This window comes from Pogona vitticeps, chromosome 3 (genome assembly GCF_051106095.1).
Source record: "Pogona vitticeps strain Pit_001003342236 chromosome 3, PviZW2.1, whole genome shotgun sequence".
Taxonomy (NCBI): Eukaryota; Metazoa; Chordata; class Lepidosauria; order Squamata; family Agamidae; genus Pogona; species Pogona vitticeps.
This window is the reverse complement of record NC_135785.1, coordinates 260,147,270-260,164,477: the sequence shown is the minus strand read 5'-3', so window position 1 is coordinate 260,164,477 and position 17,208 is coordinate 260,147,270. Positions and strand designations below refer to the sequence as shown.

The 17,208-nt window shown below is 45.4% G+C and overlaps 1 protein-coding gene across 1 annotated transcript in view; it reads right to left on the bottom strand.

The window, feature by feature from the left end:
* Positions 1–1,585: 1,585 nt before the first annotated feature.
* Positions 1,586–17,208, bottom strand: part of INTS4 (integrator complex subunit 4) — a 32,265-nt gene continuing 16,642 nt past the window's right edge. The window contains exons 15-23 of the mRNA XM_072993477.2: positions 16,907–17,064; positions 14,790–14,883; positions 11,498–11,578; positions 10,236–10,366; positions 9,502–9,561; positions 8,896–9,055; positions 7,941–8,084; positions 6,398–6,518; positions 1,586–3,309 (exon numbers count right to left, since the gene is read on the bottom strand). Coding sequence (XP_072849578.2) covers positions 3,116–3,309; positions 6,398–6,518; positions 7,941–8,084; positions 8,896–9,055; positions 9,502–9,561; positions 10,236–10,366; positions 11,498–11,578; positions 14,790–14,883; positions 16,907–17,064 — 1,143 coding nt within the window. The 3' untranslated portion in view covers positions 1,586–3,115. The remainder of the gene's footprint in view (positions 3,310–6,397; positions 6,519–7,940; positions 8,085–8,895; positions 9,056–9,501; positions 9,562–10,235; positions 10,367–11,497; positions 11,579–14,789; positions 14,884–16,906; positions 17,065–17,208) is intronic.

Genomic DNA, 17,208 nt, shown 5'->3' with positions numbered 1-17,208 from the left:
CCAACGCTATTACAGTGCAGAGCTGTGTCTGGGCCTTGAGCCAGGAATATCCACTCCAGTGCCTGCCGAGCTAATACGCCTTGCTGAATACAGCTTATCTCTGTGCAGCAGAGTGTGTGGGAGGTGGCAAGCACAGAGAGAGACAGGAGACTTTTCTCTCTCACTTACACAAACACACACACACACACAGAGGGGCCCGCTCTCTAGACTCTATTTCCCCTCTCGCCGTGCAAAAACAAAGGGAAAAAAACTCTAGAGGAATCGCCATGTTGGGTCCTCTCAGACCGGGCAGAGGTGTGCCGGTTCTGTTTTGATTCATTCTAAATCGCTGTTGGAGCCCGTTGAGCGCGCCAAGCGATCAGCACGCTAGCAACTCAGGGCTATGCCCCACACTCATGCTAGCTGGTATTCAGAAAGAAGTGAGATGGAAAATAAGCAAGACATGGTTTCCCTCCCACCCCACCTGCCATTTTATTGTAGAAAACACACAACGGAAAGTGTATTTTCTTGCGAAAAGTTTGTGATTCAATAAATAAAATTTTTAAAAAATTGTTCCAGATGTTTCGCTTTGACGGGGGGGGGAACCACTGCCCACATATCATCTTTAAACAGGTCCATATCACTTCCTTGGTTAAGAGAAATGCTGTGAACTCCCAAATCCAGGACTGAGATCTTAATAATATGCGAGGTCCCTGCCCTAGGGAGTAAAGTGCAGATAGAAGAAAATCAGAACTAGAGATGGGCACAGACCTTGGTTTGGAGGTTCGTGCCAGTTTATATGCACAGCACCACAGGTGTTGCATGTCCCCTTCCCATGCATCCTTGGTTGGATCCTCCACTCACCAGCTGGCACACTCTCCCCAGTCTCCGGCAGGTGCACAGGCTTCTCTGCCTTGCTTCCTTGGCTGATGACCCAACAGACAAGGCAGGACAGGCAAGCCCCATGTGCTTCTGCCAGAGAACAGTAAAACAACTGAAGAGGAGGAAGAGAGGAGCATGCTCCCTACTGGTGAGTGGGTCACTGGCTGGAGAGGCGGGAGAAGGGAATGCATGACCCCTGTGGCACAGTGCGTACGAATTGGCACGAACCTCTGAATCGAGGTTCGTGCCCATCTCTAATCACATGATGATGAAAGAGCCAGAATTGCAATGTTAGATCACACAGTGTGGCTTGGACAATGGCCTGTCCCACTTTAGGAGACCGGCTGACATCACATGTTTACGTTTCGTCGGCTGCCACAAATTCAGGGGAGGCCACGGCAACACTTTGAGATTGGGAGCGGTTCTCAAAAATATTAAGAGTGATTCAGATGGCAAGCAGCCAAAGGTAAGAAAATCTCCCTTCTGAACACCGCACACACAGCCTTCTGTCTTTATCAGACGTTGACTAAAATGGGATGTTGGGCTAATGGCAGGTTCCTGCAACATACACAGCGAGTCCCAGACCACAAATGGAAGCTACAGGTTTAAAAGCATTTATTTTCCCGAGACAAATAATCATCTCTTAACTGTGCCCAATACTTTTATCCTGTTAGACAATAAAAGTACGAAAAGCTCTCAAAGAAAACACGACCAAGCCAAGCTCTGCAGCATCTCAGTTCTTTTATTAGAGTAAGAACTCGGCGACCTGGATTTTCTGTGTACAGGGAGGTCATTGGGTGGCTGGGTAAGTTAGTACAGCACTGAGCTACAGTAACTGCCTCTTACTTGCAGCCTGGTACAGCTTTTGGGTAGGCAAATGTAAGTGGCAGCTACTGGACCTTCACCATTCTCACTTGGGTCTCCCAGTGAATCCATGAAGCAGAGAATATGTAAACCATACATATTATTGGCTATTACTTCATGAGACCGGGATGAATCAATCTCAGTTTTATGTATTCGCAAAGGCTTTCACGGCTGGGATATAATAGTTGTTGTGGGTTTTTCGGGCTCTTTGGCCGTGTTCTGAAGGTTGTTCTTCCTGATGTTTCGCCAGTCTCTGTGGCCAGCATTCTGTGCTACTCCAGTACTCTGAAGATGCCGGCCACAGAGACTGACGAAATGTTAGGAAGAACAACCTTCAGAACACGGCTGAAGAGCCCGAAAAACCCACAACAACCAGTCTCAGTTTTACTGCCTACCTTTGATGTCTCCAGGTAAAGCAGGACTGAGAGCAATGCGGTTCTCTGGATGCACTTGGACCCCGAAATCCCACCATCCCCAGCCGATATGGCCTGTGGCCAGGAATAATCAAGCCACAATCCCACCGTTTCCTTCACACCCTTGCATTCAAGACTCCAGAATACCTTGAGGATGGGGATCATGTGGCTCTTCCTCAACACCTTTTTTAAAGAGTGCGGAAAAGGTAGTGGAGCTTCCTGGTCAATTTCCTTGCACCTCTGCAACAATTTTATATTTATTTCAGCTTCTCTAGTGGTTAAACATTGTTTACAGCTTTCATTTTTGTGTCAAAGTGCTATTTCCAGACTTTAATAACATTAATGGATTTGGGAAGTCATCACCAGGCAAGAGTTACTTCCTGGTTTCTGACTGCAAATAAATGCAGAACAGCTGTAAAAAAACCCCTGAAAAACAGCGGAGAGGATGCACTGGTGACCTTTAGGCAGCCGGCAAAAGTAGAAACTGGCCTTCGGTCTACCCACTCCTGGTCCAAGAGGAGAAGGTCCAAAGCCTCCGGCCAACATCTACTGCTGACATCATCATTCTAGCTAGTGCCTCCTCTCCCAACCAGAGGCCTGTGGCTTCGTGGACTGTGGAGGTAGTGGAACAGTAAGGGTTTTAGTCGGGCTACAGATCCTTCGTACTAACCAGCCAATGAGCCTCCAAGTTCAAGAAGCAGCTCAGATGATGAGTAAGCAGAGAAGGGTGGGAAGCCAGTCTTTTGGTTGATTCAACCAGAGGTATTTGCACACTTGCTAAAGCCCATAATAATAACTTTGCCATGTTCTCTCAGAGAAAGCTGCTGAAACGTAAAATGGGAAGGGATCTACACTGTAAACTCCCAGTGCAGTCTCCTAAAAGCACGTCCCATGTTAGTTTTCTGTGTCTCCAGTCACTTCCCAGAAGTCCCATCATGAGCAAAAAAAAAAAAAAGTTTTTTTCCCCACTACAAGGCTCATCGTCTGGCAGGCTTGGGCATGATGTAGACTTTGACTGGCTTGCTGAAAGGGAGAGTTCCTTCGATGCCGTTCTCCGACTGTGGGAGAAGCTCCATGCTGTCTCCCCAGGCAGACCGCGGAGATCTGGTGGCTGCTTTGTGTCGATCCGAGCTGTATGCCAGCAACAGCCGAACTTCAATCTGACAAGGCTCTAAGGGGGAGGAGAAGAGAGAAAAGAGCTCTTTGAGGAAAGACGGCAAGAACTGGGCATGTTTAGAAGACCGAGGGGAGAGAGGAGAGCATTTTTTGAAATTCAAGGCTGTCATACAAAGGAGGGAGGTGGATCCCTTCTCGATCATTCCAGAGTGCAGAACACACAACAACAGGCTCAAGTTACAGAAAGTGAGATTTCAGCTGAACTAAGGGAAAAAAAACGTCTTAACTGTTTGAGCAGTACAACAAGGGAACTCATGACCTTGGGAAGTGGCAAGTGCTCTTCTAAACGCTGGAGGTATTCAAGAGAAAATTGGACCGTCATCTGTCTGATCTGCTTTGATTTGGATTCCTGCACTGAGCAGGGGGTTGGACACGATGGCCTCATAGGCCGCTTCCAACTCAGTGATTCTATGATTTTATGAGAGGTGACCATTTTTGCCACTGAGCAAATCATGGAATTCCACTGACAAGGTGACATGGAAACAAAGATGCTTGTGGCTAACTAGGATGTTGAAGGAAAGCCAGGCCAACGTGGACTGACTCAATGACGCCCTCCTGAAGGGGTAACCCAATGGAGACTTGATTGGGCACAAGGAAAGAAAGAGAGCGATGCATTTGCACAGAACTCAGCGGAACTTAAAACAAGACTCTACATCCTGCCAACCAACACATACTAGCTTAAGACTTGCCATCATTCCTGTTCTTGCTTATCTAGGGGTTTCTTTTGCAAACCTTGGAAAAGTAAAGCCCTGGACTACAACTCCCAAACCCCCAAGCCAGCATACATGGGTACTTCTCTCCAAACTCTGAAATTTTGCGAGGAGGGGAATATGCAGAGTAATGAAGAAAGCCAGAGTATTTGGTTTAACTTTTGAGACTGTCTTCTTAATGAATGTTTTCCCACACACTCTGGACAACACACAACATGCTTCCCCAAGTTGGATGGGTAATGCACAGGGCCGATTTAGTTATGGCTCTGACACTTTTGGATGCTCCCCCCCAGGAGCTGATCTACCCTGTTTTTGTTTACCATTTAATGCCATATCAAAACATGGTTATTTCATGCAAGCGGGATCTGAAGGGCTTAGGAATGGACCTCAACAGATGGGAAACCTTGATCTCTGAGCATTCAGCCTGGAGGCTGAAGAGACCCTTGTCCAGCAGGCCGAGGCAAAGAGGCAGTCCTGAAAGCAGCAAAATCAGGGAGCTGGACAGGGGACAGATTGTATTTGTCTTCAGTGTGGAAGGGATTGTCACTCTCGAATTGGTCTTCTCAGCCACACTAGACGCTGTTCCAAGACCTCCATTCAGAGCACGTTATTTTAGTCCCTCGAGACTGAAGGATGCCTAATCTAATCTATTCCAGTAAATTTCTAATAAGAGACAGATAAACATATTGACAGTGCTCTTATACTTCCAGTGGTTCTTAACCTTTGTTACTCGGATGTTTTTGAACTGCAACTCCCAGAAACCCCAGCCAGAACAGTTGGTGGTGAAGGCTTCTGGGAGTTGCAGTCCAAAACTCCTGAGTAACCCAAGGTTAAGAACCAGTGCTTTGAACTCTGAATGTGCATTCTGTGATTCTGCTGATGATTAAGCAATCACCATGTAATATATTACATTAGATTTTGGTTATCCTAATTTTGGTGGGTTTTAATTTGTTTTCCATTGTAAGCCACTTTGGACTTTTTTTTAATTAAAATAAGGTAGGATAGCTTTTTAATACACCAAATTATTTAACAAGTCTCCAAAAACAGAAATCAGCAGTGTCTTACAAGTCTTCAAACTTCCCAGTTGTTAGAGCAGTACAACAATAGAACCAACTGCCTCAAGAGGTAGTAAGCCCTCCAACGCCATATACATTCAAAAACAAGCTAAACGGCCATCTGGCGGATATATTTTCAGCTGGAGTCCTGCATTGAATGGGGGTTGGATATGACAGACTGACAGGCCCTTTCGAACTTCATGATTCTAGGAAATGTCTAGTGTGGCTTGGAAAGGAGTATGAAAATTTCTAACAGACACTAGCAACTTAAAACTGAATTTAGCAACAGATTTGGAAGTTGCTTGTGAACAGAAGGAAGCAGAATACGAAGGTGTTAGGAGGATACAGCACCAGAACTACTTTTAATGTTTAGGACAAAGACCTAAATCCAATTAGCAGTCCCAACCTGAGTGAACCTTCTAAATCAATAACTGAATAGGGGAGTCATCAGTACTATTAAATCCCATTGATTCAATGGATCTAGCTTGACCTAGCTGGCTGCAGAGCCAGTTTGATTCCCCGCTGTGCTTCCTGTGAGTATAGAGCCAGCCTGTATGGCCTTGGGCAAGCTGCAGAGTCCCAGAAGAAGAGTAAACTACTTTTGAGTATTGTCTGCCTGGGAAAACCCTGAAAAGGTTCTCCCATACGTCAAATTGACTTGACGGCCCAGGATGATTACTAGTAGCGGGACCTACCAACTGGATTTAGGTTCCAATTATAACAAAAGAAACACAGCCTTATGGTACATGAATAAAATTAAAAAATGTCCTCAGGGAGGGGATCTTAAGTGTTATAGAATAAAACTAAAATGAAATTACATTCCTGGACACGGCTGCTCTTTTGCCTTTTTTTTCACTTTATAATGAGGATTGCTTGCGAAATCTTTGTTGTGGTTACAAAACAAAGTGGAGAAAGAAACAGGGATATAGTCCGGTACATAATTGCTAACACCCGAGCCCTTCCTTTGGGTCATTCATATTACCCTGCTGATAATACCTGGAAATGTGCCTAACATTTTTCCCTCCCTTAATGAAGGCAGCTTTTCTTGGAGGCTAAAGCTGTCAATAAATGATTTATCTGTGCCTTTTGCAGGAGGTGGTGATGGTGGCTTTTGCCTGGCTTTTATCGCCTTCCACTGCTGAAAGAAATCACAGATTTCCCAAGCTAGTAAAAAACAAAACAAAACAAACACTTAAAGGAAACCTACATTGTTTAAACGTTAGCACGGACTAACATGGCTTAAACTTTGAAACCTACACGGTGTGGATTTTCCCACTGTGAAAAAAAAACGGTGCCCAGAAGCTGAGGTCTCCCTTACCTGTCCAGGCAGTATGTGAGAGGTAAACCTGAGTGATTAGCCGATGCCTTCCGGGCCCAGGATTTCTGAAGTCTGCTGGCTTAGGGTGGATCACCTGGGCCTGACCGTCAGGATACAGAACCTGGAAGAAAACAGTTACGATTCTTCAGTTCTGAGGGACTGTAGCCAGAGAAATTCCTTGATAGAGGGTACAAGTTCCAGTGGAACAGAGCAAGGCAGTAGGGGAAAAAAAGAGATGCTGAGCAAACAGAACTGTTGGCTTTTTAGCAGAATGACTGACGAAAAGACAACAGAGCTGGAAATGAAGGGCTGAAATCCTGTTGCAGAAGCTACACTGCAGTCATCAGCTGTGATGATTTTTTCAATTTCTCCTCTGAATGTCCCAAAAAAATCCATATAATCACGTACATTCTGGGGAAGCCACTGAGGGTTGCAGGAAGAGGGGGTGTCTTTAATTACTGAAAACAGCTGCCAGCAGAATAACTTTATACTGGTGAATTTCAGTAATTAAAGACTTTCCCCTCCCATTCCACTGCTCCCAACAGCTTTCAGAGAATGAAAGAGATTTCATGGGAGCCTTGGGGCCTTCAGGGGGAAAATCAGAAATGTTTAATTTCTGAAAAATCATTGCCCCTGATGCCATGACTTAAATCTTGACTGTTAGTTTGCTTGAATGGGAAATTAATGCAATGGTCCTAACATTATCTGCACTTCTTGGCATCTCCTTTCTTAGGGAGTGTAAGGTATATTTCGTGTTTCCATATTTCTTCACATATTCTAGTTAGGAATGAAACAGAATCAATTTTCATAAATTAGAATCATTCTGCTGGTACTTCAGCTACTCCTGGTGATTTCTTTCTGCCAAATGCTCTCAGAGTAGCATTCACTTCACTTTCCAAAATTGCTGATTATCTACCAAAGGCAGCGTGCATGTCTTCTATATAGCTCTTCAATGGCCAAATCCCGTTGCTTAGAATATCAATTATTGCACTAGAGCAGGTTCACTGAATCAATGAGGATTCATTGAATCCACTCCGCTGATTTAAATGGACCGACTTTAATGATGAGTTACTACACTACAGACCCACATGAATCAATGAAACTGATGGAGGAGCTCTCACCAAATCCCTACTGATTCAATGGGCCTACTCTAATGGATTTTCTACATGAAGCATCAAGATTTTGGCCCCAGCATTGTTTTGATTTTCTATTTATGTTGTTTTGATCAGATAAAATAACCCCCTGTTAATCTTTCAGCATCCTTAACCTCGATTTGGATTTCCCTTTGATTTCTTTGGCCTTATAGAACAGACGTCTCGTTTTTCCTTTATTTTTTGGTTGCTCTCTTCTGTTTCCTTGCTGTAGTTACTATAACGGTTTTCTCCCTAAATGCTAGTCACGGAAAGGTTGAATTTAGGATCCTGGCTCAATTTCTGTCCCCTTTTGCTTCTCATCTCTTGTGAATGATGTTAAAGGTTTCATCAGTCAGCCATAAAGGTTATCCTTTTCATTCATGTCACCTTTATGTCCTTATCCCCATTACCTGAATTTTAACTGTGCCCTGTGGATCGTGCACATGTTCCAGAGTTGCATCAACATCCAAAGCTACGACTAATCCTGATGTGAAGCGCAGTGGGTTGTCCGATTCTCCTGTGGGTTCAATAATGGTGGCCGTTGCCCTGTGGATCTGTCGCAGGAAAGAAGCAAAATCAGCTGACGACATACCCAGGACAAAGGGTTTAAAGAAAGCGTGTCAAGAGCTTCACTGGTGAGGACATGGAATACTGGCCAGTCTCCTGTTCCATATTTATGTGCATGGAACTCTCAACTGTGAAAAAGGCCGGGGTGATTGGCTAAGGTGCTGCTAACAGAAATGGGTGCAAGCCTTTGTTTGGAGGTTTGTGTTGGCTTGTGCACATAGCACCACAGGTCCTGTGTGCTCTCTCCGCCTGCTTTCCTGGCTGGATCCCCCACTCACCAGCCAGTGTGCGCTCCTGTTCTCCTCCGCTCCGGCTGTTCAACCAGTCCCTGGCAGGAGCACAGACTTCCCTGCCCCACCACCTCGGCTGATCACCCACTCAGACAAGGAGGTAAGGCAGGCAACTCCATGTGCTCCTGCCAGGGACTGGTCAAACAACCGCAGAGAAAGCAAAGAGGGGCACACTCGGACTGGTGAGTGGGTCATTGACTGGAGGGGCGGTGGAAGGGAATGCACAGCATCTGTGGTGCCATGCGGACAAACCAGCACAAATCTCCGAATCAAGGTTCGTCCCCATCTCTAGCTGCTCATACGCCCACCTGCACGGATCCAGGAACGGATCAGGCTGCTGTAGCGAGCCTCCACCTGCACAGACATACTGGACATGATACTGAAAACTGTTGTTCACCCATCCAAACCCAGGAGGTGTGTGAGTTTTGGTTCAGTCCCGGTCTCGTCCGTGGTGCCAACGTCCCACCTTCAGTGTGGAAGCGTCCCCCTTTCTCCACAAGACACGCACCTTCTCAGGAAGAGGAAGGCGAAGGAAACTACTCTGCCGCAAGGTGGCCTGGAGGATCTTCACCACTTCTGAAGGCTTGGAGGTGACCAGCCGAGGCATCAGGTCCAGAAGCTTGTCCACAAAGCTGTCTTGCATGTGAGGGAGCTCGGAAATGAAACATCTGCGAAGCAACGAGAGTCAGCGTGGTTGAGTAAACAAGACGGAGCAGGCACAAACACGGGTCGGTTTAGGCTTGCCGGGGGGGGGGGGAGAAGGCTGGTTCGAGCTCCTGCGGGACGAAGGAGGAACGTCTCCAAGCCCTGATCTCAGCTGCACAGGCAGGGACCACACAGATCATAAAAAAAGAGACAAGAGAAATCCACGCTCATGGGAAGTGAATGAGCCAAAAAGCAGACCGGGCCTGGACTTAATTACTAGTTTGGGGTGTGAAATGGTTGATTTGTTCATTTAGAGGGGCATGTGAGCTCCCCACTTATAGGGTCCAAAGTGCTAGAGGCCAGAACCAGTTTCATTGCCTCACCATTTTTTTTGGGGGGGGGGAGATCTGCACAAGGCTTAGGTGGATAAACGGAAGCTCGAGGAAACCCAAAACCAAGAAAAACGTACCTCTGAAAAGAGTCCACTTCTTGTAAAAACTTCTCACACATCCCAAACAGAGGTTCCACTCTGTAATGAAAATTATTGATGCTTATTTTATGGATACAGTGGGTAGGTCTTTGAAGTTTCAATTGATTTTAATAAAAAAGCCAAAAGGCAGACATGTTGATCATAAGGAAAAGGTCAAAAGCCATATTGGTGCCTTTAATTAAAACCGTCGAACGGGCTTGTGCACATTGCAAAAGTTTTCGGTTGGCCTGTTAATACAGGATTATACTCGCATGGATTTTGGAACGAATTTTAAGTTACAAATCATTCCCACGGGCTAAAATCCAAATCTGGTTTCTAAGGAGAGCAGACCCACTGAAATGAATGGGGCTTGGCTGTCAATATGACTGAGTCCCACAGATTTTTATATTCTAGATGGGAGCAAAATTACAGTCGGTGCCATAAAAGCAAATGGAAACTATTCATACCAGATTTCGAGCATAAAGGAAGGGTGAGTCACCCTAGGGGGCAAATGCCAAAGGAGCTAGTCTACTTCCAGGTAAGGATGGAGGCAGCAATACCACCCTGCTCAGATCCGAGTCCACGGTCAAAACTCGCCTACATTGCTAGAGATCCAAAATATCCCGCACGCTTTGGACTCTGCATGGCCGGCAACGCTATTCACCTTTGGCTAGTTTTATCTTTCATCCAAAGGGCAGCTGCTCTGTATCATGATGGAAAAAAAGGCCCCTTACCCTCTTGTAGTTCGCACCGTTACTATCAGTTGCAGCGCTTTTGCCTGCAGTCTCATGTGGTGGATGATGACCACCTGTCTGTGTTCCACGCCGCTGTACATGAACTCCATCTTGTATGTTTCTTCCATGATCTAGACCAAAAAGCAGCACCTGGTTTTTCAGTCCTGGCAGATTTCCCATCCAGCTACTCTCTTTTAGAAGAGGGCAAAGCTTCAGACTATCCCCAACCAACCCAAACCCCACTAAATCAGAGAAAAGTTCATTGGAACTCATCAAACGAACAGGCATCTTAGAGAACATCCCGAGTCTAATCATTTGTATTCTGAACTCACAGTCCTGTAACGACTGCTTGGAAATATTATTGCTCTGGACTGCCGGCTAGGTGGGAGAGTCTTGCAGATGTACACCAGAAAAGTCACTTTCTCACATTCTGGCCAGAATCTTATTTGGTGATTTAAGCGTGCGTAAGTGAATTCTCAAAAGCTGCAGTGGGAAATTGCTGCTAATTAATGAGATGCCAGTTGCATTCTTCTTACATACCCATCATGTGACTAGGTGTGCAACCAAGAGTGGAATTAGTGTTATTTCACGATAATTTAGGAGATTTCACTTATCCATGCATAAAAGCAGCAACAGGATCCTGGTGTTTCCAACATGTCTCTGCTACCATATAGGTTACAAATAGGCATTCCTGCTTTTCAGTGAAGGCCTCCCGAATGCTAAATTCTGAGCTTCTTAACGTGCCTGCAGAATTCCAGCATGTGCACATATTCTTTCCCTACAGCCTAAGTCATCATGACACTATAATGTATGCAAATCCAGATGACAGCAAATTGGCCTTCATGCATCAACATCCGTTTCCACCGGGGGAAAACTGCTCAATTGATGTCATGAAAAAATGGAATCTGTATCGTAGTCTTGGAAAAGGCAATGCAGTCAAGATTGGAGATTCAAAAGCTTACACTGCGTTTCCCCAGAGTCTCTAGAGCAAGAGGCCGCCGGCCGTGAGCCAGTCGCTTCTGACAGACATTGACAAATGCTTCAGTGCCCTCCTTTGAATTCACTGGAGATTCATTTACAGGCTTGCTCTGAAATGAAGCCTTTCCTCCTTGTTAGCTTGGAGCTTGCTGGTTGTAAAGCCCGGAAGGCTATTTGTTTTCCTGTCTTCCTGCAGCTACACAGCAGAGCCCCCTGCCTTGTTGAAGTAAGAGGTCTTCTATCATCCTCTACCCAAGCACACCCACCCACCCATCCCGCTTTACCTGCTTCGCTGCCGCTGATGCCAGAGCGTTCTGTTTCAAGTACAAGGGGGCCGCTACGTTCCACAGCTTCTCCTGAAGGGCCTGCAGGAAACACACAAACTAACTGCAGTACCTCCACATTTTGGACGAGAGAAGAGAGAAAAGTTTAGGATTTGGCTTTTGGCCTGAACAGAGTTTGGGAACAATGGTCAGAATCCTACACATTATATATAGCTATGCAAGACACTGCTTGAGTCCTGGTGGAAACTTGGCACACATCATAAAGGGGCTGGTTGCGTTCCTGGGCATGCCCTCGATTATCCAATTTGGTCACACAATTGAATGTGTGATCTGGCACATGCCCATGAATGCAGCTAGCACCATGTCAATGGGTAGCACTGGTGTGCAATTTCTCTTATGCGAACATAAATCACCAAGAGGAACTTCACCATAAGCTTTTTGAATTACAGCTCTGAGAACCCCTTCAGCCAATATGCCTGCTAAAATGCTGTATTTGATTCTCCCCCTATTTTACAACCAGTATACAATTAATCATTTGTTGTACACTTTTTAAATTACGTTTTGTATATTTTAACCATATAATATGTTTTATGACCTGGCTGTACACTTTTTAAATTGCATTTTGTATATTTTAACCACATACTGTATTTTTCCATGCATATTTTTCCATGCCCCCATGTATAAGACGTCCTGACTTTTCTAACCCAAAATTAAGAAATCTAAGTGGGGCTTAACAAGTGCAGGAGGAAAGGGATCAAAGCACTGCACGACTGCTTTGATCCCTGCTTTCTCCCTACGTGCTACGCCCCGTGGGGCTTAGCAAAAGAAAAGGGAAAGGGATCAAAGCAATCCCACAACTGCATGAAGGTGATCCCTTTCCCCCTTATACAGCCATGGGATTGCTTTGATCCTTTCCCCTACACTTGCTAAGCCCCATGGGACTTAGTAAGCAGAGGAGAAAGCAAGGATCAAAGCCATCCTGCAGCGCTTTGATCCCTGCTTTCCTTTTGCTAAGGCTTAGACTTTAGACAAAAGTATAGTCCTATACATGGAAAAATACGATAATATGTTTTATGAACTGATTGTACATTTTTAAACTGCATTTTGTATATTTTAGCCACATAATAAGTTTTATGAGCTGGTCACCATAATAAATAAATAAATTCAACATGCCTGCTATACAGAGCTGTAGCCTCTTTAGCATGTTAAGAGCAACAACAGCCTAAAAGCTGAAAATAGTCTGACATTCTGCTTCCCCCAGCAGCTAGCCAGATGCCTCTGGGAGGCCCACAAGCAAGGCCTGATGACAATGGGCATTTGGAAGCATGCTAGCTTCAACCTTGGGTTTCTTTTAAAACAACTGCTACCAGCCTGGTACCATCCAGATGTGCTGTGTTATGATTCCCATCACCCATGCTGGTGAAGAATGAGGGTAAGCTCTGTACAACACACTTGGAGGGTGCAGAGAAGCTGCCTGAAAGTCTTTGAGACTAAGCACTTCTATGAATGTTAGATTTAGGCATCCTTCAGTCTCAAGAGACCATGGTAACATGCTCTGAATGGAGGATTTGGAACAGCGTCTAGTGTGGCTGAGAAGGCCAATTTGAGAGTGACCATCCCTTCCACACTGAAGACAAATACAATCTGTCCCCTGTCCAGCTCCCTGATTTGGCGGGTTTCGGGACTGCCTCTTTGCCTCGGACTCCTGGACAAGGGTCTCCTCAAATTGAGAGAGGCCATGCTTCACTGCCTGCCTCCAGGCCAAACGTTCAGAGGTCAAGGTTTCCCATCTGTTGAGGTCCATTCCTAAGGCCTTCAGAACCTGCTTGCAGATCTCCTTGTATCACAGCTATGGTCTCCCTCTGGGGCGATTTCCCTGCACCAATTCTCCATCCAGGAGATCTTTTGGAATCCGACCATCAGCCATTCTCACGACATGCCCAAACCAACGTAGACGTCACTGTGTCAGTAATGTATACATGCTAACAATTCCAGCTTGTTCTAGGACTACTCTATTTGGAACTATGTCCTGCCAAGTGATCCCAAAAATGTGTCGGAAACAACGCATATGGAAGGTGTTCAGCGTCCTTTCCTGCCATGCACAAAGGGTCCAGGACTCACTGCAGTACAGGAGTGTGCTCAGGACACAGGCTCTATAGACCTGGATCTTGGTCTATCTGCCGTCAGCTTCTTATTGAGCCATACTCTCCTTGTGAGTCTAGAGAACATGGTAGCTGCTTTGCCAATGCGTTTATCCAGCTCGATATCTAGGGAGAGAGTGTTACTCTCTATGAATGTAGCTCATTCTTTTTTTAAAAAAGGACTTGCCTACGTCTAGTGCTCTCTAATCACAACTTGAAACAATACTTTTTCAGATTCTGGAATTCCCAGAATCATCTCTAGCCAGCAGAAGCTGCTGGCTGGAGGGAATTAAAAGAAAAATTCCATAAGCTTTGGCCCTGAAGGAGATTGTTTTACTTCCCCAAAAGCAAGTATTCCCTAACACTGAAATGAATGGGGCAGCCCCTTATTGGGCAATGCTACGCAGGAATGCGTAAGTTGCTATGGCACTTGGCTTGGTGGTACCCAAAGAAGCAATGAAGCTGTGACTATAAGTGAAGCAGACAAGATGCTAGCTACACAATCAGAAAGTAATAAAACCTCCGCCCTCCAAAGATGCAATCTTCAAAGCTGCTGTGGCTGCACATTCAAAATGCAAATAAATCACACTGGACATTCAGCAAAAGCAAATCAATTTGCAATATGCAAAGCTGAAAATTTCACTCAATGGAAGGATTTCGGCCACTTAAAGGAGCTCTGGCTCTATTGATGTAATGTCTGTTTTGACCCCCAAGTGTCCATCAATTTACCTGCAATTTCTGCAGTTTTAGGAACCATACATCCAATCTGCAACAGAGGGGGAAGTCTCTGAAAAAAACTAGATTTTTTTGCACACCCAGCGACTGCCACAGCTCCAGAAGCTGCTGAGACAAGCACCTAGCTAATACATTCAGTCCCCATGCTATTTGCTAATCTATCGTTTGCAAACCCTAAACTTTCTGTGCTGTGCTGCCATTAGGAGTTACAAATCACCAATTTCGCAGTGAGCAAGCAAAGACGTTTCCCTACCGGGGAGGGAAAAAAGGGAAGCACAAATTCCATTTTCAAAGCCTTCAAACTTAGTTACTCTCGGCTTTCTTTTCAAGAGCCAGAACATCACTTTGTAAATTGCCATGAGCAGTCCAGTGACAGGTGTATTTCTACCTGGGCATATTTCGAGAGAGAGGCCTACCTTAATGAGAAGGAGCTGGCATCGCAGGTAAGCGGCAGAGAAGTCCGCCATCCCAGCCAGTTCAGACTGAAGCTCTCCGAAACTGTGAAGGTCCCTTAAGCAAAGAAAGCAGTGGAGAGAAGCACTTTTGGTTACTGAGAGATGGTTGACACAATAAGCGTTCGTGAATCAATCATACTAAGCAACCAACGTTTTGACACATTCCCAGGAATGAATCAAGACATGGAAGTGTCCAGAAATGTTAACAACTCTTGGAAAGATCTAGGGATCTCACGCACCTCTCGGCTGGAATCTACCTGCTATGTTCCACGACGCTGAATAAGCCAGAGATGGATCCCTCGTTTTCAGTAGGGACTGTGCTTGGAGAGGAACGTGCTCCTTCCTTGCACATGCTCAAGAAAGCCCATCTGCTCCTGTCTGAGCACTGCACAAGTGGAACAGGGAACAGGCATCTGGCCATCTGCTGAGAGTTTAACTGGGGGCTGTGTCCATTATTTTCACTTTTGTTTTAAAAAAAATAAGGAACACTGAAAAAAGGTCATCTCAAGAAAGAGACTTCTGACCTTCAAGCATGGAGCTTGTTGCAAAGGAATGCAAGATTCTGAACTACAAACATTTCCAATAATAAGCTTTCCTGCCAAAAATAAAACATCTCGCCGTGTCCTTTTGAACTTTTAAGTTTTGACTTTTCAGTTCTTCACACTGGTATAATCCTGATAAACTGTTAATTCACGAAAGCTTGGTTTATTGTGTGACGATTTTTAGTGGTCTATAAGGGCATCGCCTATTTTTACATTTGGATTTTATTTTGTTTGGACCACAGGGTTGCCCTTTACTTCAATCGCTTTCTATGGGGAAGCTTTTACCAGTGGAAATTGGAAGTTCTACTTGCGCCTCTGCACAGCTTTCCCCCATTTCTACAAGATGGCAGGGCAACGGACATCAACAGCAGGAGGGGAACTGGTCTTAGAAAGACACAAATGATGTTCACTTCCAGCCCAGCTCCTTACTCCACTTCAATAGACCCAAAATACTACGGCAGTGCAAAGAGCAACATCGCCTGCAATTGAAATTTCAAGGTTTGTGTATCCGTCATGGGTGTCTATGGCTAGACACACACATACTCAGTCTCCTGAATAATGCCTTTTTGAAAAGTTGCAGGAGCTCAAACGCCAAAGGAACCTGAAAGTCAACATCACACGTTGTGCTCAGAAGTCACAATGGTATATGGCGTTTGGACCTGGATTGCTGAGAGGATTGTATCTGCCTCTGCTAACAAGCCACAATTGGAAGCCATGGTTTGTTACAGGCTTACAAATTCTGGCCTGCTTCTATCATGGTTTGTTGTCACTCCCAAACTAGCAACTATGGCTTGTCTGTAGCTTGTTTCTCCAGCTGCCCACTTCCTGAAGCAGAAGATGACAAAAGGGAAAGAAGAGAAACAAACCAGAAGACAGAGAAGATACTGTATTTTTCCATGTATAAGACACCCTCATGTATAAGATGCCCCCACTTTTCTAATCCAAAATTAATAAATCTAACTGGGGCTTAGTAAGTGTAGGGGGAAAGGGATCAAAGCGCTGCAGGATCGCTTTGATCCCTGCTTTCCCCTCCACTTGTTTTTGTTCTCTCCTCAGCTTACTTCCATGTATAAGACGAGCCTCAATTTATAGTCTAAAGATTTTGGACAAAAGTATAGTCTTATACACGGAAAAATACAGTAAATCCTGGTTTGTTTTGTTGTCTGTTGTGTAATTTGCAACAAAACATGGTTAGCATGAACTGGCAATGGGGGGGGGTACATTTCTGTAAGTCTAAATGCCAAACATTCCCTCCATCCAGGGCCTGGAGAGCTGCTCTGCCACTCTGGAGACTATTTAAAAAGAAGGGCAGGCACCAGAAGGTTTCCAAAACCAATCTAAATTCATCCCTGAAGAACGTTTGCTACAGTCCCCCCCCTTCTTTAACACCTATGTTGGGGGTATTAGAAGACTTGGGCCTCCTGGGGGGGCTACATTGGGGTGGCCCACCCTTCAACACAAACCATGCTTTCCCTATAAAGAGTCCTGCACATGGCCAAAGGGTCGTCCCACTCTCCTCCTTTCTGCAATATTTACCGGATGGTGAATTCGAGCAGCTCTTGCGTCCCTTGGGGGTCTAGGTGCTGAAGATGGTACACTCGTTCCAGACTCTGCTGCAGGAATTCCTGGGAAGGGTCTTCCTGGAGGGGGAGGCTGGCAGACACAGTGGAGGAGGCCAGCTTTCTCCCAGGCAGCTACGCAAACGACAGAAGGAGAGCTGGAGTAAGGAACCCCTTCGCCACACAGGTCCCATGCTGTCAAAATTCTGCAATGTACGTTTCCCATTTAGAATCTCCTCTCTCCCATCTTCCATGCCTAGTCCTGCTGCCACGACCTGG